The 21,835-nt window shown below is 40.7% G+C and overlaps 1 protein-coding gene across 1 annotated transcript; it reads left to right on the forward strand.

Annotated features, from left to right (window-relative positions):
- Positions 1 to 9,926: 9,926 nt before the first annotated feature.
- Positions 9,927 to 18,295, forward strand: bloc1s1.S (biogenesis of lysosomal organelles complex 1 subunit 1 S homeolog). Its single transcript, NM_001094432.1, has 4 exons — positions 9,927 to 10,183; positions 13,009 to 13,081; positions 15,477 to 15,609; positions 17,707 to 18,295. Exons 1-4 carry the CDS (start codon positions 10,123 to 10,125, stop codon positions 17,815 to 17,817), a joined length of 378 nt encoding a protein of 125 aa, NP_001087901.1. The 5' UTR covers positions 9,927 to 10,122; the 3' UTR covers positions 17,818 to 18,295.
- The last annotated feature ends 3,540 nt before the right edge of the window (positions 18,296 to 21,835 follow it).

Genomic DNA, 21,835 nt, shown 5'->3' on the forward strand with positions numbered 1-21,835 from the left:
TATTTTTCAGCATTTTTATTGGTTTTGCAACATATTAAGTTACAATCCTTTTGATTAAAGTGCGTTAACATAAGAATTGTTCAGTGTAAGATGTTGCAGTCAGTTCAGTGTTGGCTAAAAGAAATGGTTGTAATCTAAACAAAATAAAATGTAAGAAAATGAGTAAATCAATATACCATAATAATGCTAACTATAGGTATGGGAACTGTTATCCAGAATGCTCAGGGCCGGGGTTTTCTGGATAACTGATCTTTCCGTTATTTGGATCTTCAAACCTTAAGGCTGCTAGAAAATCATGTAAACATTAAATAAACCAAATAGGCTGTCTTGTTTCCAATAAGGATTAATTATATCTTAGTTGGGGTCAAGTACAAGGTACTGTTTTATTATTACAGAGAAAAAGGAAATCATTTAAAAAATTTGGATTATTTGGATAAAATGGAGTCTCTGGGAGATGGCCTTTCTGTAATTTGGAGCTTTCTAGATGATAGGTTTCCAGATAACGGATTCCATACCCGTAATAAAAAGTAGCAATAACAATACATTTGTAGCCTTACAGGGCATTTGATTTTAGATGGGGTCAGTGACCCATATTTGAAAGCTGTGAGAAGGCAAATAAGTTAAAAAAAAAACAAAAAAAATGAAAACGCATTAAATAATTGGAGAAAATAATTATAAATAATTGGAGAAAATGCAAAGATGTGTAACTAAACTGGTGGAAGATTAATATTAAATTATGAGGGCAGACTGTTATGGTGGCGGTTTTATCTTGGGGGGGAAAGACACTTGCGAGGGGATATAATTCTTCTTTACAAGTACATTACAAGTACTCAAGTGCAATATAGACAGATACTGGGGGATCAGCAGCTGGGCTGACCTGGTAGGGGACTAAGGCCAGTCTTTGCTTGTGCGACTGCAGGGCTGTGATTGGCTAATTACTAATTGGATGTACAGTAAATATACTGGGTGATGGGGAAACAACCTATAGCAGAAACTTGTACAGGTATTGGATCCATTATCCGGGAACCTATTATTCTGAAGGTTCCAAATTTCGGAATGACTTTCTCCCATAGGCTCCATTATATATAATAAATAATCCACATTTTTAAATATAATTTCCTTTTTCTCTGTAATAATAAAAAGTACCTTGTACTTGATCCAAACAAAGATATAATGAATCCGTATTTGAAGCAAAACCAGCCTATTGGGTTTATTCAATGTTTACATGATTTTCTAGTAGACTTAAGGTATGAAGATCCAAACTACGGAAAGATCAATTATCAGGAAAACCCTAGGTCCCGGTGAGAAGAGACTAGAATATGCATAGGAGAGACCTGAATAGAAAGATGAGTAATAAAAAGTGGCAATAACTATAAGGGGCAAATTCATCAAGGGACGAATATCGAGGGTTAATTAACCCTCGATATTCGACTGGGGAATGAAAATCCTTCGACTTCGAATATCGAAGTCGAAAGGATTTTGCGTAAATACTTCGATCGAAGGAATAATAGTTTGATCGAAAGATTAAATCCTTCGAATCGAACGATTAAATCCTTCGAATCAAACTATTAAATCCTTCGATTCGAAGGGATTTTAATCCAACAGAAAAAAAAAAAAAAATTAAGCCAAGCCTATGGGGACCTTCCCCATAGGCTAACATTGAGCTCGGTAGCTTTTAGGTGGCGAACTAGGGGGTCGAAGTCTTTTCTTAAAGAGACAGTACTTCGACTATCGAATGGTCGAATAGTCAAACGATTTTTAGTTCGAATCATTCGATTCAAAGTCGAAATCGAAGGTCGACATAGCCCATTCGAAGGTTGAAGTAGCCAAAAACACTTCAAATTCGAAGCATTTTTTCTTCTATTCCTTCACTCGAACTTAATGAATGGGCTCCTAAATGTGTAGTCTTGCAGAGCATTTGTTTTTACGTGGGGTCAGGGACCAAATTTGAAAGCTGTAAAGGGTCAGAAGAAGAAGAAGGCAAATAATTCAAAAACTATAAAAAATAAAGGCCAGTTGAAAAGTTGCTTAGAATAAGCCATTCTATAATATACTAAAAGTTAACTTAAAGATGAACAACCCCTTTAAGGCAAACAACCCCAAGTGGGATTCACAATCACTAGACTTACAAGACTTTGAAATACAAGGGCATTTTTGTTGCACAAATCATTTCTCCATATTTGTGGCAGTTGTAGTTGGGTTTTATGGTGGGAACATTACAAGAAGAGTATGACACACAGCTCCGACACGCTTAGGGCAGGCAGAGTATGGCACACACAGGAGGCATAGAGCAGGCAGAGTATGGCACACAAAGGGAGCATACAGAAGGCAGAGTATGGCACACACAAGGAGCATAGGGCAGGCAGAGTATGGCACATACAGGGAGCATAGGGCAGGCAGTGTATGGCACATACAGGGAGCATAGGGAAGGCAGACTACAGCTGGAGACAGGGAAACCTATCAGGACGACTCTAATATTAGCAGTTCACAGGCCCGGATTTAAGGAAAGGCCAGAAAGTTCTGGGCCTAGGGCGGCAGAATTTTAGAGAGGCGGCATGCCACCCAACCACACCCGCATTGGTTCAGAAGCACTGGGAATTTGCAGGAGATACAATAGTTTTTAAAATGCCATGTGCACCAATCCCCAGTACTCCAGACCCGATGCTGAAAATTTCCACATGTACACAAAGGAAGGGGAGGGGATGGGGGTGATGAGCGGCAGTAGGCCCAGGGGCACCTGCATTATAAATCCAGCCCTGGCAGTTCATACTGTGCTGCATACAGTGACACAATGGTGGTGCCCCTCCAGCAGTTTGCATTAGGTGTGAACAGTGTGGGCACTTTCAGTCTGAAATGTTAACAGTAAAGGGCTTTAGGGGTGTGAACAATAGAGGGGTTACAGGTGTGAACAGTGCAGGGGGGATTAGAGGTGTGAACTATGCAGGATTTTACAATCTGAATTTGAAGTGTAATCTGTGCAGTGGCCAATTAATCTCAGTACTGATTATTATGACATTTTAAAGCTTGCAACTGGTAAGCAGGTTTTAAATGATGTATTATGGATAAAAAAGTGTTGGAATATAAATAATGTTTCTCGTGCTAGGGGTGATGTTACAGTTCAGATACACAGCAGCCCTAATGCAGTAAAGGCCCATGTTTCCTTGTGTAGCTCCATATGTCTTATCTTGACCAGCCTTTTCCATGGTTGCTTGGTGCCACCCGAGCTCCATTTTCTCCACTTGTACAGGGCCGCTGGTGCTTTCTGAGAATGTGTCAATCATGTGCACGAAGGCTTATGTCTTGAGTGGGGAGAGGTTAAGAGACTACTTTCTAGTCTTAAAATATAATAACATGTATTGAATATGTTTACTGAAACTCCGTTTCTGCATTCCAGGTATTTCGGAGCTTGGAGGACCATCACTTGGAGGTAGTATCCTTCTTTCATGAGAATAGTTTTCATGGACTAATTGCTCATGACTCTGAGTAAACCCTCTGTAACATCCCTTCATACTACAGCTCCAATGCCCTCAAACTCAGTTGGAATGGGAAGAATTTGACCTCCAATCAGTTTCTAATGCAGGAAGTTGCCAAGCAGTTTGGCCTAAAAGATGAGCCCCTTTCCAATTTTTGCAGCTCTCTTAGGTAAGTAGATGAAGTAGCAGCAGTGTGAAGAACACGTCTTTAGCGCCTTTAAGATACAAGGTGAACACTACATTCCATTCTATTGGACCTCAGGCAGCCTGCAGACCTGGCTTCTGCAGTCTGAGGGATGGAGTGAAAAGGAATGCAGGGTCTACCGAGTGGCTTGAGGGTGCTCTTGTCTATGGAACCATATTTTAGGTGTAAGTGTGGCACCGCTGGTGGAATTACGGTAAAAATAATTGGGGAAATAAGGGACACTGTGGTTGGAATTGCGGTGGAGGGAACAAAAATAGAAGGGAATATGGCTGCATATACATGAGCACCATTAAGCTACAAAGTGAACTCTGCATTCCTTGTCATTCCATTAGACCCCAGGCAGCCTGCAGACCCGGCTTCTGCAGTTTGAGGAATGGATTGAAAATGAATACAGGGTCTACCAAGCGGCCTAAGGGTGCTCCTGTCTATGGAACCATATTTTAGGTGTAAGGGGGAGCACCACTGGTGGAATCATGGTGTATTGGGGTGGAGGCACTGCTGGTGGAATTGAGAATGGCTCACTCACCACTGTGTCATGAAGACCACCTACACAGAGGTGCCTCGATACATGGTACCGTGTAAACTGCGATGGTGCTGGTGGCTGGTGGGCTCTGTGCAAAACCAAACAAAATAACATTAAACTTGTACCCAAGGGTTTTACCTTAGCAAGTGATATCTCTGTAGAAATTCTATATCATTTTGGGGGATTTTAATCAGAAATATGGCAGTTATGCAAATTAACATTAGTAAATGCTAATGTACCATTCCCCTCTGTGATTATGGGACAAGTTGCAAATCGCAGGTTTCTCTGCATTTTCAAGCCATTTGATCCCAATTCCAATTCCTTGCCAAAATGATGAAGATACACTTCCTATTAGTTTCTATGGCATCTCAATAGGTTTCAGCTGAGCAGGATTTATATGTTCTTTTTGTGGTTGTTTTACACAAAATCGCAGCATTGCAATGGCTTTTAATACATCAGCCCCATTACAAAATAGTAATAATTGAACAAATATATTCATTAGATACTGCACCTGGATATGTATCGATGAACTTCATGAAAATTGCCCGGTTTATCTCCTCTAGTTGTTTGTAGAGGGATTTCAGTTGGGCTTTGGCCTTCATCTTGTCCTGCCAGACCTCAGCCATCAATCTGATTTTCCACCACCTGGTGAATTCCAGGCAGTCTCTGGCCATACAATAATCATAGCTTGTCCATGTGATTTCGCAAATGATTTCCTTCCTCATGTGCTCCCAATCCGTCATCTCACAGATCCCCTCCTCCTTCCTGTAGATCCACTGTGAGTCCTAGAGAAATGTAAGAAAAAAGAAGACATTAAGGTTTCCAGCAGTTTGTGTTTAATCCCCAGTAATAATGAAAGTAACAATTTCTTCTCATAGGCCAATAAGCAAAACAATATGTATTTATTTCCACTAGGTGAGTTGTTACATTGATCTCTATAGAAAGAGCAAATAACATGGCAACTCTCACTAATAAGTTCTAACACTAAATATGGGAAATGTAACGCTCAGCGCCACTTTAGAGAGCAGCCACTTTAGAGAGCAGCCTTACCTGGCGATAGCCTTTTATTTAAAGTCGGTCCTTGCTTGAGCACAAGCACATCTCCGACACCCCTGCAATATAAAATAGAGATTTGGGATGGTTAGAGTTAATGTGGAGAGGTGCCATATGTATAGGGACAGCACATAAGAACAAACACGTTTACTAATATGATTTATCTGCCATGATATTATGCCCCTTTTTTGTGCTTCTGCTGAACCTGTTGAACTGGAACTATTTAAATGCTCCGATTGGCTGCCCACCTACCTTAAATTACATAATACATAATTTGCCCCACCCTGGAAATTTTCCAAGGGAGTCCCATGTTAGGGGCGCCCTGGAATAGAAAAGCATACAGTCCAGTTTATACTAGTGGGATAAAGTACATTGCTGGGGTTGGGACTGTACATTGAATTTCAGGAACAATAGTGGGTTGGGACCAACCAAGGGGGACTGCAGGGACAGACTAAAGATAAATCTCCCAACTCACAAAGGTGAGACTAAAGAAGAACAGCTATAGCTACATCTATAATGAGCAGCATGGCAACTCCTACAGCCAAGGTATAAGCTAACCTTACTGTTGCAAGCGCATATTATAGAGGGGGAAAAACAGGATCAGTACATTTGTCCCGAGGATCCCAAATGAGATGTTATCAATCTCTGGCAGGGGGTCACTCAAGGTCTTCTTTCTTCTTTTCCTCTTTGCCTCTCTCTCTCTTCTTCTTTTGCTGTCTCTCTCACAATCGCTTTCTCTCTCAAATCGGTCTCTCGCAAATCGCTCGGAATATTTCACTTTTTGGGGAGAAATAAAAAGGGGTTGTGAGCAGGAGCATAATGAGGGCTGTGGACCCTGACACTTCTAGAGCCCCAGATGCCCTTAATGGCAGTCAACTCTTTATCCTTCTACACTGTGATAAAATAGTATGCCAATGCATAAACAACAGATCCCATAATGCACTCACTATAAGGCTGTAATTGGAAGTGAGGGAGCCTGACTGCTGTTGTGTGTGTTATTTAGCTAACAAAAATTTTGGGCAATCAGGATGTAGGCTTTTATCACTGTCATGTGGAAAGGGCCTTCATCATCTCCCATGATGCACTATAAGGGTTGACCATAAGAGGTAGGTAGCATTTGTATTGCTTATAATGTCATGATCAGGGTGGGCTTGTAACAGCACTACAGATCCCATCATGCTCTATGAATCCTTGGTTATATTAATACAGGGGTCATCTCCATATTCCTATTGGTTTCCCTTTCCCCCTGCATGTACCTAGTGTGCCTGCTTCCCATAACCAGTTGTGTTCTGATCAGTGCCCCTGTACCCATAATGCACCCATAAAACCAGGAATCCTAAGGGCAGATATTTATTCTTCTGATTTGTGCTACTTGTCTTTCTACTTAAGCATCTCTGAACTGTCACCCACTCTAATGCTGAGGCCACTGACTGTTGCTAGGATGAGTGCAACCGTTGGAAAATGACAGTTGGCAAATGACCATTGGCATTTATAGCAGAGGCAAATTGTCTAATGCTTCAAATGCAACAACAAGTAAACCAAACACCCATTGCCTTAGAACTATAAGTTTTTATGGTCTCACTCCCATTAGAGATGGCATACGGGGAGATTTTAGGCACTTTGACACCCACATGTGTTAGTTGATTGGGGGTCAGGGCTGCCATCAGAAACCCATTTTCAGGTGATAGATACCCTGTTTAAGTGTAATATCTAGGTATCTGTATCCAATTAATACTGAGTTTATTTGAATATATGTTCAGTGCCTCTCAACAGGCTGCAGTTCCCGTGTACAATTGCAGAAATTTCACATGTTTAGAAAGTAATACCCAGAGAGCACAATGTATCTTATACAATCATAGTGTATTTATTGCAGAAATGTAATGCCAAGTTGCCTTTAATTACCCCCCCCCCATTCCTGCTTGTCACACAGATGCCATTTCGAACAGTTTCATGACAAGCAGCTACCCAAGCAATTAGATTGGTAGGCAGTGGGGCAATTTTGGGAGCGATGGCCCCACTACCCAAGCTACTATAAATGATGGGTGACAAAACACCCGAAATTGCCCTTTGTATCATCTAAATATGCCCCCTGATATCCCAGTAACTGACAGCCAATCGCATACATATGAAACTTGCACATTCTGAAACAACACTAATACAACACTAATAAACTATAAACAGCAGCTAGAACCAGGGCCCCCATCAGATCTCCTGGGACCCCTGACTGGACCCCCACCCCCTGTCCCCATTTAATGAAGGCCCTGCTTAGATCTCTGTCTGTAACTGAACTACAACTCAGCTACTAGTTATCAGGGGGACAGCTGGGTAGTTTAGCAATGGCTGGAGACATACAAAGATCTCTGAGGCAGTAATGGGGGCCCCCACTGAGGGGGTACAGGGGGTTCTGCATTTAGCGTAGGAAGTGTAACTTTAGTACCAAATGTCACATATAAAACAAAAAGTTTGATCCTGTTGTGGCACTTCCACATATTCCTGCACTAGCAGGGAGGATGCTGGTAGTTGTATGCTCCACTATCTGAAATTATTTTTTTTCCATCATATTCTTGCATACCAGCTTAGTTATTACCACATTTGACTTTACATGTCTAGCAGCAGGCTGTGCCCTTACATATGTTGTCAGGGTCGGGCTGGGGGTCCGGGGCCCACCGGGATTACTGTCTCAGGGCCCTGCCCCTGCGTACTCCCCCCAGTGTTAGCAGCTGTCACTGAGCTTTTGAGAGACACATACTGTAGGTACAGAGGTTTTTCTGCTCACAGTGAAAGCTGCTGGGGTCTGTTCTGAAGCACTCACTGAAGCACTTAGTTACTCATGGCCAGAGAGAGTCGCTGACTAAAGGTGGCCATACACTATTAGAGGTCACCTAACGGCTGGGCGATATCAGGTTAATCCGAACATTCAGCCCTGGGGCGAACGATCAGATTACAATGCTGTGATGGGCGGCGACGGGTCACAGGACCGCATCAACTAGCAGATGCGATCCTGGATCAAAGAAAAAAAATCAAACTTGCTCGATCTGTATCTGCCCGATTTTTGGCCGGATATCGATTGGGGCAGATAAACTGCCGAATCCGGACCCATATCAACAGCTTTAATCTGGCCGTGTTTGGCCAACTTAACTCAGAGTTGGAGAGCTGAAAAGCAGGAAGTTGGGTTCTGTTCTACTCTGTTCGACATCTAATCACTCCAGCCTTTATACATTACATTTTTTGGCTAACTATATTGAAAACATTTTTTTTGCACAGTATATCTATTTACCCAGTGTTTTTATTTTACACTGAACTGTTCCTTTAATATATATGCTCACAATATTACCCCCAAAGCTGTCTGAAGGAAAAGCAACAGACATTTGAACTGCAGATGCTTAAAAAAATAAATAAATAAAAAGCTTAGGTGTTTTAGGCCAGCCATGTGAAGCTGACTTCTGGTTCAGCACACAGAGGAATTCAAGCGGCCGTCACCTTTTCACATTCTGTTATGAAGCACTTTGGAAGTCAGATTGAAGCGCAAGATTTAAAAAGAAAACCAAAGGGGAGAGTAAGCCTGACTTATATAGAAGTTTGGAGTGAATTAAGTGTTAAGCTAACTTGGTGTTACTGGTCCTTTAAAAAGGTTTAGGGGCAATGATCCTCTCCTTAAATAGAAGTCCCTCTCATGACCATTATCCCATGTTCTATTACTTGACTGGGCGCTCCACATTTTCCGTCAGCTCATGAAACACCAAGGCAACAGTTTCTATACAATTTATTGTTCCCAAGTTGTCCATTACATTATTCTCCATTAAGGGAGACTTTCAGTGCATGGCAGAAAAGCAAAGCTGTTTATGGTTAATGCATATAATATTATTATAGCTGTGTCAGTGTGTCTTGCCTCTCATTTTTATCTCGCCATTGTTGCACTGTAATTGTGCAAGAGTAATGGTAAAAATACCCCAGCTCCAACAACAATATTGTAGCTGCATTTGGGTGTGTAAATATTGAATACAGTCTAGCTGACATTAATTCACTGTGATCCCCCCTCACCCCACAGAAATTCAGAGGCAGCAGGCCCGGACTGGCAATATGTGGGTTCTGGCAAATGCCAGAGGGGCTGCTGTATGGCTCCATAGAAAGTTACCATATAGTGGGCTGATAGGGGTCTGTTTGGGCTTCTGTGTACTTAGAATGACAGGGCCTATTTCAAGCCCGGACTGGCAATCTGTGGGATCTGGCAAATGCCAGAGGGGCTGCTATAAGGTGCCATAGAAAGTCACTATTTAGTGGGCTGGTGGGGGCTCTTTGGGCCTCTATATGGGCTGATTGGGCCTCTGTGTACCTGAAATGCCAGGGCCTATTTTAATTCTCAGTCCGGACCTGCCCTATTTTGACTCCCAGTCCAGGCCTGAGAGGCAGTGATCCCTTCAATAGCTACAAACATCCAGCGACACAATGAATGGCCCCAAAGCCTGAGGTAGAGGTTGCAACCTGTACTAAACCTACAATACAAGTTGGCAAGCCTGGGAATTTAGTTGCAGGTCCTGTCAAGAGTCCGCAGCCCCCACTAGAACCCATTAACACTTTCCCATGTTTGAATTTGCCGCTCACGAATAGGTAAGCCGCAGTGGAGCGGTCACATGACCGTGACGTCAGCTCCTTTCCTAGTATAGGAAGTAGCCGCTGTTGTAATACCGTGCGTAGCTTCATAGACACGTGACAGACAATGGCGCCCATCTAATTCAGAGCAGCAGCGTCGCCTCCATTCACTTCCGCCCACAGACTCACTGGAGGGGAACGCTATTAATCCGGTCACCGAGCGATTCCTTCTTTCATCCACATCTAAGGACTTGTCACTTTCCTCACTACCCTCAGCCATGCTGTCCCGGATCCTCAAAGAGCACCAAGCCAAGCAGACTGAACGGAAAGAATTGCAAGGTGAGATTATCGTCTCCGGTGTCGGAGGCTCAGTTGTTTGTGTGAATCCTCGAACTCAAGTGATTGCTATCGCTGCAGCGAGTATCAGGATCTCCATAGTAACGGAATTCCGGCCTTTGGGGCTCGTATCACTTTGTACATTGTGCCAACACGGAGAGTTGATATTCTTGAGAACCAAGAATATTTATCAATTATACATTGTAATAGGGTCTTGCTGCAGGGAGTCTGAAACACATTCAATCCAGAAATAGAAAAATAGTACACCGTATCTGCTCTCTTATACTAAACACAGGATAGTGCCTTTACAGCCCTTTATTTATATCACGTGAGTGGACTAAACCAAAATAGCATGCTGCACGTTCATAATAATAAACACAGCCCCCCACATGAATTGAAATGTTGAACAGTAGAGGAAGCAGATACACCATAAGTTTATCTGTAGTCACTCCCTTGTGGTCAGTGTGCATAACTTGTCTTCTCTGGGTCCCCCTGCTGAAAACTTTGGCTCCTATTCCTCCCCCTGCACCCACGAGAACATGGATGGCCCTGGGACAGGGAGTTATGCCACTGCCTGAGGTAAACTATATGAATAAAAACAATTATTCCCCACACCATGTCCCCAGCAAAGTCTGAATTCACATAAATTGCAAGCCCAATAGCTTGTTTGTAGGCCAATAAGATATCAGTCAGGGTTAGGGATGCACCGAATCCAGGATTCGGTTCGGGATTCGGCGAAAAACTTCAACCGAACCCTAATTTGCATATGCAAATTATGGGCATGGAGGAAAATCACGTGACTTTGTCAGAAAACAAGGAAGTAAAAAATGTTTTCCCCTTCCCACCCCGAATTTGCATATGCAAATTAGGGTTCAGATATGGTTCAGTATTCGGCCGAATCTTTCTGAAAGGATTTGGTGGTTCGGCTGAATCCAAAATAGTGGATTTGGTGCATCCCTAGTCAGGGTGAATATAAAGTGTACCCTAGGACTATAAGTGACAGATACATTAAATTCCCAAACCCAAGTACCGTATATAAAAATGCCAAAACCGCAAAAAGTTGTGAGTTTTCTCCGAAAGTAAAGACCAAAAATAGTATTTAAAAGTTCAAATCATTTATTAGGACATACAGATAATCGCCTAATGTGTTTTGTACCTACTGGGGCACTTACTCATATGCTATGAGCAAGAGCCCCATCATATATTCCTTCAACTCCCAGTGGAGTACAGGGCATTCGTGAAGACTCTCCATTTAGATCTATTTGTTGCTATTCTCTTGATCGCATTCCATGTTTTTCCCATCTTTATAATTTCTTCTTCCACTGATCTTCTCCATGTTTTTCAAGGCCGCCCCCTTCTTCTTGATCCTTGTGGATTCCATTCTAGGGCTCTTCTTTCTATCGATTCCTCTCCCTTACTTAGTGTGTGGCCTATCCATCCCCACTTCTTTTTCCTTTTTTTAAATGTTATTTTTGGTCTTTACTTTCTGAGCAAATGCACAGCTTTTTGCTGTTTTTGGATTTTGCACCCGTTATTTGTTTTTATTTGTTTTTTCTTTTTGATTAACAATGATACAGTTATTAGGCATTGCGCTACATACTGTTTGATATATAAAATGCTTTGAAATTTAAAGGAGGTATATTGTTTGAAAAACAAGAATGTGCCAGTGCATTTTACTCTTTTTAAATATAGAAGGAATGTGTTTAAAAGTAGGGTTTGGGGTTTATTCATAGGAAATATTTGCAAAAACCCTACGAGTCCCCACCCATCTGAATCACTGCCTGCTTTTACAGGTCCTGCAGGGAAGCCAACAGCAGTTAGGCTTACCTGATAGGGAACCGAACACTGTCTACTTGTGTAACTGCAGGGCTATGATTGTCTATCCCTCTTCTACTGTGCTTCTGGCAGGGAACACTTAAGACATGCCCACACCTTATTTGAACTCATACTGGGACTGCAGCAAATCTAATTCTTAGCCCAAAGTAAAACCAGCACCATATATTATTCATTATTGCCTAGAAGCGTAGGACTTTTATTTATGCTGTTTGTCTGATTTAAACCTAAAACATTTATTTTCCTAATTGATAACAAAGAAGTGTAGTTGATCCAGTTCTTATGTTGTGTTTGTGTACTAAACCAAGAGCAAAGTTTGGAGAATGCAAACTACCATAAATAGTTCCTTTTGGTTCTGATTGTTAGAGCATAACCTAGCTACTAGGATGGATCCTCCGTCTACTCTGCTTTGTATAGATCGTTTTATGCACTATTTAAAGGAGAAGAAAAGCTACAGAAGCAGTTTATTGCCAATAGATTACCCACAATAGTGCAAGCTATAACACTATTTTTCTGTAGAATGCTTTGCAATACCTGAGTAAACTGCTCTAGAAGCTGTTTAGAATAGCAACTGCCATGTTAGCTTGGTGTGACATCACTTCCTGCCTGCTCACTCATAGATCTGGTCTCAGAGCAGGGAGGGGGGGAAAGGGAGAGAGGAGCAAACTGAGCATGCTCAAGCCCTAGCCCTGGAGGTTTATGCTAAAAACAGGAAGTCTGATACAGAAGCCCATGTGTACACAATAGAAGGAAAGAAATGCAGTGTTTCTTTTGATAGAGGACTCAGAACAGCATTACTTTGAGGGTTTACTGGTGTATTTATATACAGTAGACCTTTCTGTTAAAGCTTACTTAATTTTAGCCTTTCCTTCTCCTTTAATGACACAGTATAACACCACTTGTGTTGGGATTGGCGTTTATGCAGCCTCCTCTCTTGCTATACATGGGGATTTGTTTCCTCTTCAGAGTTAAAAACCTAATTCTCTGTGTTACAGAAAAGAGAAGGAAGGAAGCGATTGCTGCAGCTACAACCTTGACAGAAGCATTGGTAGATCATCTAAATGTGGGGTAAGAGAAACTGGTTCCTGGAAATATTCACATTGAAACAAGGGCTTTGCCAAGCCAAATATAGCATGGTTATATTAAGGGTAAAATGTTGCGTGGTTGTTTTTTTATTTTTTATAAAAGCTATGCTAATAGTGTAGGAAGGAATGACTTGCATGTGCTGACCAGTTGTCCCACAATATAGCCAGAACCCCCCCTGTAGTACCAAGGTTCCAGGGAATCCTGTAAACAAGCCCGGTGATTGGGTGAACTAGTGGTTAGCATTGCTGCCTGAGTTCAGTTTTGACATGAGCACTATCTGCATGGTGTCTGGAGTTCTCCCTGTATCTCTGCAAGTTTTCACCCACACTCCAAAAATATACAGGTAGGATAACTGGCTCCTGATAAAACTGAACAGACCTCTAGGTCTGATTATTAGCTAGCATCATTTATATTGTTTTAGGAGTAAGAATGAGCATTGCAAATAATATAAACAACCTTTGAATTGTTTTCAATGTTGGTATGTTTCAGGTCCAAAGAATTCAGAAAATTGTAAGGCACAGGGGACTGGGAATGGGAGTCTTTATTTCAGAACAGTTCTGAATCAGAGCAAAACACCAGGGTCACTAATATTTCAGTGTAGTGCCCTCTCCTGCATGTTTATAGCTAATTACTTCATGTAATTTGGTTATTTCATCTGCCTAAAAAAATAATTGGCATGAGTCATGGCAAGATCAATAATTTCCTTTCAGAAGAAAAAGCAAATCTTTTTGCTTCTCTAGCATGGACAAGCATTCTCTCATGACTGACATATGTCTGGACTGGCTGAATGGCAAGAGGTTGAGTGTTCTGTACAACATCATTCTGATGCCTAGTGAGGATCTACAGCATAAAGAGAGAATTTTAAATATAAAAATGATCTGGTGCAACTCTGCAGTGCCAGAATGGAGCACAGAGGGTGCTTCATATAGTGGCTGCATGGGTGTCCCTTGCTAAGCCCCTTAGCCTGCACATCATTCAGAATACACAAGCCGGAACGCTTGGCAGCCCTGTATTCAAAGGAACAGTTCAGTATAAGAATAAAAACTGGGTATAGAAATAGATAGGCTGTGCTAAATAAAAAAATGTTTCTAATATAGTTAGTTAGGCAAAAATGTAATGTGTAAAGGCTGGAGTGACTGGATGTCTAACATAATAGCCAGAACACTACTTCCTGCTTTTCAGCTCTCTTGCTTTCCACTGATGGGGGCACATGGGTCATATCTGTTGCTTTTGAATCTGAGCTGAATGCTGAGGACCCATTGCAAACTCACTGAACAGTTATGTACCATGTGCACCCCCCCCCCTTAAAGTCGAATTTTCACTTTCACCCATTGATAAATACTCTTTTAAAAATCCCTTAGAAATGAATGGAGAGTGGCGGAATTTCACTCTAGAGGACTATGGAGATCTCTAACTTCACTCTTTGATAAATATACCCCATTGTGATTTCCATAAGGCAAACGCGACTCCCAACTTTTGTTGCCAGTGAGTGAAAAGCAACTGAGGCATGTTTGTTTAGGTAAGATTAAAGGGGTTGTTCACCTTTGAGTTAACTTTTAGTATGATGTAGAGAGTGACCTCCTTAGACAATGTGCAGTTGGTTGTCATTTTTTTATTGTGTTTTTTTTAGTTATTTAGCTTTTTATTCAGCAGCTCTCCAGTTTCAACATCAGTAATTGGGTTGCTAGGGTCCAAATTACCCTAGCAACCACAATGATTTGAATTAGATACTGGTATATGAAAAGGAGAGGGCCTGAACAGAAAGATTAGTAATAAATAGGGTCACTGACCCCCATCTAAAAAAGCTCTGTAAGACTACACAGTGACCCCATTTGAAAGCTGGAAGGCATCAGAAAAAATAATTCAAAAACTATAAAAAATGAAGACCAAATGAAAAGTTGCTTAGAATTGGCCAATCTATAAAATACTAAAAGTTAACTTAAAGGTGAACCACTCCTTTAAGGAAGGAAATGAGAGCACAGCTGCTATATTCAGGCAGTTAATAAATGGAGTTGTGCAGCCAATCACGAGAGCACTGCTTCTGTCTTGTTTGATACATATTGCACAAAGTGTCTTGGCTGTTATAAATGAAAGCATGCGGAGCCAAATAGTTATTTGACAGAGGAAGAATCTATACATATGGAATGCATATGCATTAAAACCATAGGCAAAAAGTATGTTTCTCTCAAGCCCTATTCATTGCACTCGGGGGCAGTATACCCCTCTTGTTCATTGTAAAGAAACCAGCCCTTCAGTCACACTGGAGAGTCATCGTCCGGGTGATGTATATAATAATATATATGTCATTTAGCATGAATGTTCCATTTCTTAATATACACCTTTAATGGAGTCTATTGTTTTTTTTCTTTACGTTTAGTGTAGCGCAAGCATATGTGAACCAAAGAAAGTTGGACCATGAGGTAAAGACGTTGCAGACACAGGCTGCCCATTTTGCAAAGCAGACGACACAGTGGATTGGTTTAGTGGAGAACTTTAACCAGGCCCTAAAAGTGAGTGTTTTACTCCAGTGCTCTCTTAATAAGCTTGTTTGGTTGGGGGAAATGTTTTCGGTTAACAGAAGACCTTTAAAGCCTATCACAGGGGCAATTTGATTTAGCCTTGCTTAACCTGTGAACAGTGGCTATGAAAACAAACTTGCCAATGGTCTGACTAATTTTACATAGATTTATTTATATTCTAAAGTCTCCTGATTAATCACTGAACAGTACATTTCAATTAGAAAGTTCTCTTAATACCGGTCTAGGGTTCCACCTGCAGGACAGGGAAAGAAATGCATACATGTTGCATAGTAATATTCCAAAAGGCAATTTTCTGTACAACTAATTTGCTTATGGATTAAAATAATCTGTGTCTTGTGCTTTACTTTTGCTTACATTTAATCTCTTATTTTTAAAATATCTTTATTGTAAATGCATTTTTCAAAGATTGGTCTGTATTAGAGTCTTGTAAAATGTGTAGCTTTCAAAAGTATATTATAGAAAAGGCTTTTCTAGTTACCACAGATCAAACAATTTATTCTGACTTTTTGCACTAGGCTTTTATTTAACCCATAGAACCAACCATGATCAGTTGAGTTCCCATTCAAGATGTGTATCAAATCCACCCTTAGGGTCTGGCCACATGGGCAGATTCGGGGAGATTAGTTGCCAGGCGACAAATCTCCTCTTCGTCGCATCGACTGATCTCCCCGATCTGCTTTCCCCTGCCATCCCGACAGCTAAAATGAAAATCGCCTGGGGACGGGCACTCGGAGCGATTCGTTTTAAAGTCGCCCATAATTGCCTCACGAGGAAACTTCGGGTGACTTCGGAAAACAAAGAGCTCAGAGTGCCTGCCCCAGGCAATATTCATTTTAGCCGTGGGAAGGCAGTTCGGGGAGATTAGTTGCTGCGAAGAAGAGGAGATTTGTCACCTGGCAACTAATCTCCCCAAATCTGCCTGTGTGGCCAGACCCATAGGGGGTTATGTAATAAAAGGCCCTAACTTTGCCCATGGGCAGAAACCCATAGCAATCAGTAGGTAATATTTACTGGTCACATGTTAAAATGCAAACATCTTATTGGTTGCTATGGATTACTGCTCCTGGGCAAACGTAGCTCATTATATTACATATGGGAGTTAGTCTTTTTTTTGGCAGTCACTTGCACTAAACCGCGATACAAGCAGGGGCGAATTTAATTAACAAAACCAAATGCTGAGCACACAAGGGCAGTTTGGCATCCCTAATGATTTGTCCGGGTGCAGTGTTCTTATTTAGCCTGCAGAGGGATTCAGATCTCATGTGTAACTAGAGAGCTACAGAGACACACAGGCTGAAGGGTTCAGCTGCTTTTAGCCTGTGTATTTTTGCAGGTTGAGAGAAGTGGAAGAGCTCAGTGCCCCTGCATCATTGATTTGTATCCAGCCTGAGTGTGCAAACACAGCGGAGCTGAAGCTGAGTTCGGCTCAAATACGCGACAGGCATGTCCATGCTGACTTCCTCTTCAGCTCCGCTGTGTGTGTGAGCGAACACAGGCTGATTGGATTTAAATCAATGGAGCAGGCCACAGAGCAAATAAGCTTCTCTCAATTTCCATTCATTTTAAAAAAATATATTCTGCGTTTAACACAGAAAATCATTTAAAACAGACATTTTATCTGCCTGAGGGATAAAATGAAGGGACTCTAAATTCTAAATTGTTCCTGCCAAAATGTGCCTAAAGACAGTGGGGGTTTATTTCAGTGGAAATCTTTAACTCTTACTAGCTGGTCGTAGCAGTTTCGTCCTTAATCTTCTCCAGTGAGGTTGACAAAATTTGCGTTCCTATTGGGATTAATATGCAATGCATATGTTTTACCACCAGTGACTTCCATTTACCCCAATAGGAAAGGTAACTTTAGACATTTCATTGCACACACCGGATGAGATTAAGCACAAGTGACAACCCCCATCTGCCATAACACTTAATTTGTAATCCGTTAATGAGAGTGAGGGTTAATGAAAGCCCTTCATCAGATATTTACAGTTAATACCTGCCATGCATTGTTAAATACATAACTATATTTAAAATAGTAATTTGAAAATAACTTCATATTTTCCTTTCTAGGAAATCGGTGATGTGGAAAACTGGGCCAGAAGCATTGAAAAGGATATGCGCATTATAGCGACTGCCTTAGAATATGTATACAAGGGTCAGCTGCAGCCGTCTGCCTCTTAATAGGCCTCACTGGCAGCTCACCGTGGAAGTATACATATAAAAGGGGTTGAGGCTGCATGTGGTTTGCATGAGACAGCCTTAGCCTCTCCAGATCCCCTATATCTGCAATTGCTAATGGTATTTTGTGCCAAGGAATTTATTTATTTGAGGCTGCTCTATCTACAGTTGTGTACAGCATGTCTGCAGTCAAGAGCGCACTAAAATGAAGATCCCATCCAGACATGTAGCCCCTGGGAGAGAAGGGATCCAAAAGACCCTTTGGAGGGCCATATCTGACTCATGAAAATATTTGTGCATAAAAATAACAGAACAGCTTTTGTGGAAAGGTTATGTAAATACTGTCATAATGATGTATAAAGTTTTGCTGTAATGTGGCTATGTAAATGGCAGTTTATTGGCCTTCACGTGCTCCTCAAAAGCTTACAACTGATGGGTCACATGGTTAATACTGAAGCACTAAATAAACAGTTGTTGAACACGCATGCATCCATATACATTTATTATACAGTAAAGTACTAAAAATATCAGCACAGGTGCAGAATTTTGACAAAGCTGAATGCCCTGCTATACAGTTTCATTAATTAAACAGGAAAAACGGGTATGATCTAACTGCAAAGATCTGATTGGTTGCTATAAGTAACGTTTTGTCACCAGTGTTAATAAATATGCCCCTTGGTGTACATCTTTAATATTTTTTCTTACGACTAGATTGAGCCACAAAATATAGCAGAGATGAGTTCCTCCACAATACTGACCATGATTTTACAAACCTCTTCTGAGCAGTGGGGTTACTTTATTTATAAGCTCTGGGCAGTAACCCATAGCAACTAAATTTTTTTCAGCCACCTGCAGGTAGAACAGTAAAAAAAAAAACATCTCCTTGGTTTCTGTGGGTTATAGGCCAGGTGCAGATTTGTTTGGTGTTTAAATAGCGTATACAGTATATACAGTTTGGGCTCATAAAAATGAGCAAAACACCTGATATCTCCGTGTGCTATCATCCCAAGCAATTCTGTTTGAATAAATTCCTATAAATGTATTTCAAGTATTTAAGATGTGTACACATACAGTTGTGTTGAGAATAATAGCAGTCTGACATCCGTAACCTGATCAATCCCTGTTTTTAGTAGAAATAATATTTCTACATGGTAAATAATTTACTAGTACGTGTAGTAGAGTAATAGTAAGCCAACAGACCCAACAATCATGACAAGGATTCTGCTGATTCTGTGTAATTGAAACATTGATTGAGGCTTGTTCCAAATAATAGCAGTGTGGAGTTCAATTAGTGAGGTTATTAATTGTGTGAAAATACAGGTGTCAATTACAGCCCTTATTTAAAAGTGAACTATTGTGAAAATGAAAGATTGTATATACACTTCAACATGCTGAAATAAGAAACGAAATATACCCAATTAAATATTCTGTATCGTTTCTGAAATAATCAAGTTTATGTACAATTCCTCTCCGCATATCTGCATTAGTTTCTTTTCATTCTGTCTTCATGCAGCAGTTGGGTGTAGGAAAGTCATTGACAGTTAGATCCAATATATCTTGTAGGGGGGCTTCCTTTCCTAGCAGAATTGGAGCTCATCCAAATAACAGATTCCAGTACAAACAAAATCTAATAAAATAACTGCCTTTTGCACAAATTCTGCATGTAGAGAGACGTGATGTCTGGTGATTTTAATAGTGAGCTCTAATACATGCAGCAGTTCTAAAACACTGATTATACAACTAAATATTAGTTCAGTGATTCAAAGGAAAGCAAAATCTTGAAACATTTTTCAGTTTATACAGTGAATGTTTAAGTTTGTAAAGGAGAATGCAGAATAACGCAAATTTAATAAATCATATTTTGATTTGAAATAGAATGTGCAGTGTTCCTAATGCATTTGTGTGGATGGAAATAAATGCTGTTTTGATTTTGAGCTGTATTCACTTTTTTAAACACACTGCTATTATTCTGAACACAACTGTATATATGCATATGCTTGTGCCCAATCAATTTTAATTATGCATATATGGGTCATACCAATCACCTTTATTGAGCATAAATGTATCCTAAAATATATGGCAACATTTAGGCTCAAGCTCGGAGACCTTTCTCCAGAGACCTTGAAATTGGGGTATTCTAAAGTCAGGAATTTGAGTAGAGGGTCTAGAATAGTTTTGATAGGAGCATATAGATCCTGGGCAAGTAGTGTTTAATGACTTAGAAATCTAGAAATATATTCATTCTGAAAAACATTAGCTTGCTTGCGTTTGAAATAAACAAGACCTTGTCAGCCCATTTAACTGCTGCACAATAAGAAGTGATCAGATTTGCATAACAGCCACCTGGCCATGTTGATGCCCCTAGCCTTTCAGCAAAACACTGGCCCAAACACAAAAAGGTGAAGGTTTGACAATGACCCAGTCAGAGCCACACTCTTGCTAATTTAGAGTATGCTTTTCAGAGAATGGCTTATTAACCCATTGGTTTTATAGTTTTAGGCATGAATGTATTGGCTTTTTCCTGCTGTGAAATTTAAAAAAGGAAAAAAGGTTTTAGCACCTCAGAAAATGCCACCAGATAAGGGATGCAGTGCACTCCTCATCTCTTGACTGTGAGATGTAAAAAATCACTTTGCTATATAGCTGCAAAGCAAATGGATTAGCCACTATTAAGCTGAAAGTCTGAAAACCTCATGTTACTGGCTTTACTGTGTTCCATAGAATTTAAACATACCGTATATACTCGAGTATAAGCCGTCCCAAGTATAAGTCGAGGTACCTAATTTTACCTCCAAAAACTGGGAAAGCTTATTGACTCGAGTATAAGCCGAGAGTGAGAAATGCAGCAGCTTCTGGTAAGTTTCAATCAAAAAATTGAGGGTTTCTGCTCCCATTGGAGGTGCCGGCGTCTCATTTTTGGATGCCGGCGAATATTCTTGGAGACTATTCTTGGACGCCGGCGACTATTCTTGGACACCGGCGACTATTCTTGGACACCGGCGACTATTCTTGGACACCGGCGACTATTCTTAGGCGCCAGCGACTATTCTTAGATGCCAGCGACCGTTTTTGCGCTTGACCCGAGTATAAGCCGAGGTAGAGTTTTTCAGCATATTTTGGGGGCTGAAAAACTCTGCTTATACTCGAGTGTATATACGGTAAGTTTCTAGTAAAATTTATTTTTTTATGGAACTGAGTATGAAGCATTTATCCACCCATTCCTTATTCCTTTCTTTGCAGTATGGCCACTGGAAAGGTGAGAGGGAACCTGAGCAGTGTAAATCACATATGGCCAAACTACAACCCTCCATCTTGGTGATTACATTGTAGAACTGCCAGAAGTATGCTTGGAATTGTACATCAACAACTTGTAAGTGTATAGGCATTTGTACACACAACACACACCTATTCTTTAGTTACAAGGGCTCTTATTATACAAGGAAATTAGTATAAAAAGTGCAACCACAAATACTTCACCTAAGTAAAAAAAAATGTAAGAGGAAATAAATGTATCTTTCTTACAATCTCATTGACAGTGGCTGTTACATTTTCATATTAACGCATCAATGCTTTCCATTGGAGTAGGGAACTGCTGGGCAAATCTGTATATTCTGTGTATTCTCATGGTGCCAACGGAATGTATCTGTGTCCTAGTGCATTCCAAACCAGGGATTTGAATGTGACCCTCCCAAAATTGGGCTTCTGCCTAAGAATATTAATTAAGTTTTGTCTGTTGTACAAGGCAGCAGCTAATCCACATTCTGATCCGCATCAGGGTAAGACTTTAACAAAAGAAATAAAGGAGAAATAGATTCCCAAGTCTCCCGGGGATAATCAAAAGGAATGCCAGTCACATGAAGGGAGAAAAGCTCTGAAAGAATCGGCCTTTGTATCGGAAGCTGAATTTGTCCTACAACACATAGAGGTGTAATGAATGAATCACAAGTTTTTTCTTTTCAATATGATTCAAAATATTGTGCATAAATAAATACAACTAATTTGCATCACAGCCATAGAAACA

This window comes from Xenopus laevis, chromosome 2S (genome assembly GCF_017654675.1).
Source record: "Xenopus laevis strain J_2021 chromosome 2S, Xenopus_laevis_v10.1, whole genome shotgun sequence".
NCBI classification, from domain to species: domain Eukaryota; kingdom Metazoa; phylum Chordata; class Amphibia; order Anura; family Pipidae; genus Xenopus; species Xenopus laevis.

Excerpts from the sequence above, each read along its gene's own strand:
- bloc1s1.S (NM_001094432.1), top strand. The coding sequence starts at position 10,123 with ATGCTGTCCCGGATCCTCAAAGAGCACCAAGCCAAGCAGACTGAACGG. Across the intron at positions 10,184-13,008 it reads TGAACGGAAAGAATTGCAAG|AAAAGAGAAGGAAGGAAGCG; the intron begins GTGAGATTATCG and ends TCTGTGTTACAG. Across the intron at positions 15,610-17,706 it reads ACTTTAACCAGGCCCTAAAA|GAAATCGGTGATGTGGAAAA; the intron begins GTGAGTGTTTTA and ends TTTCCTTTCTAG.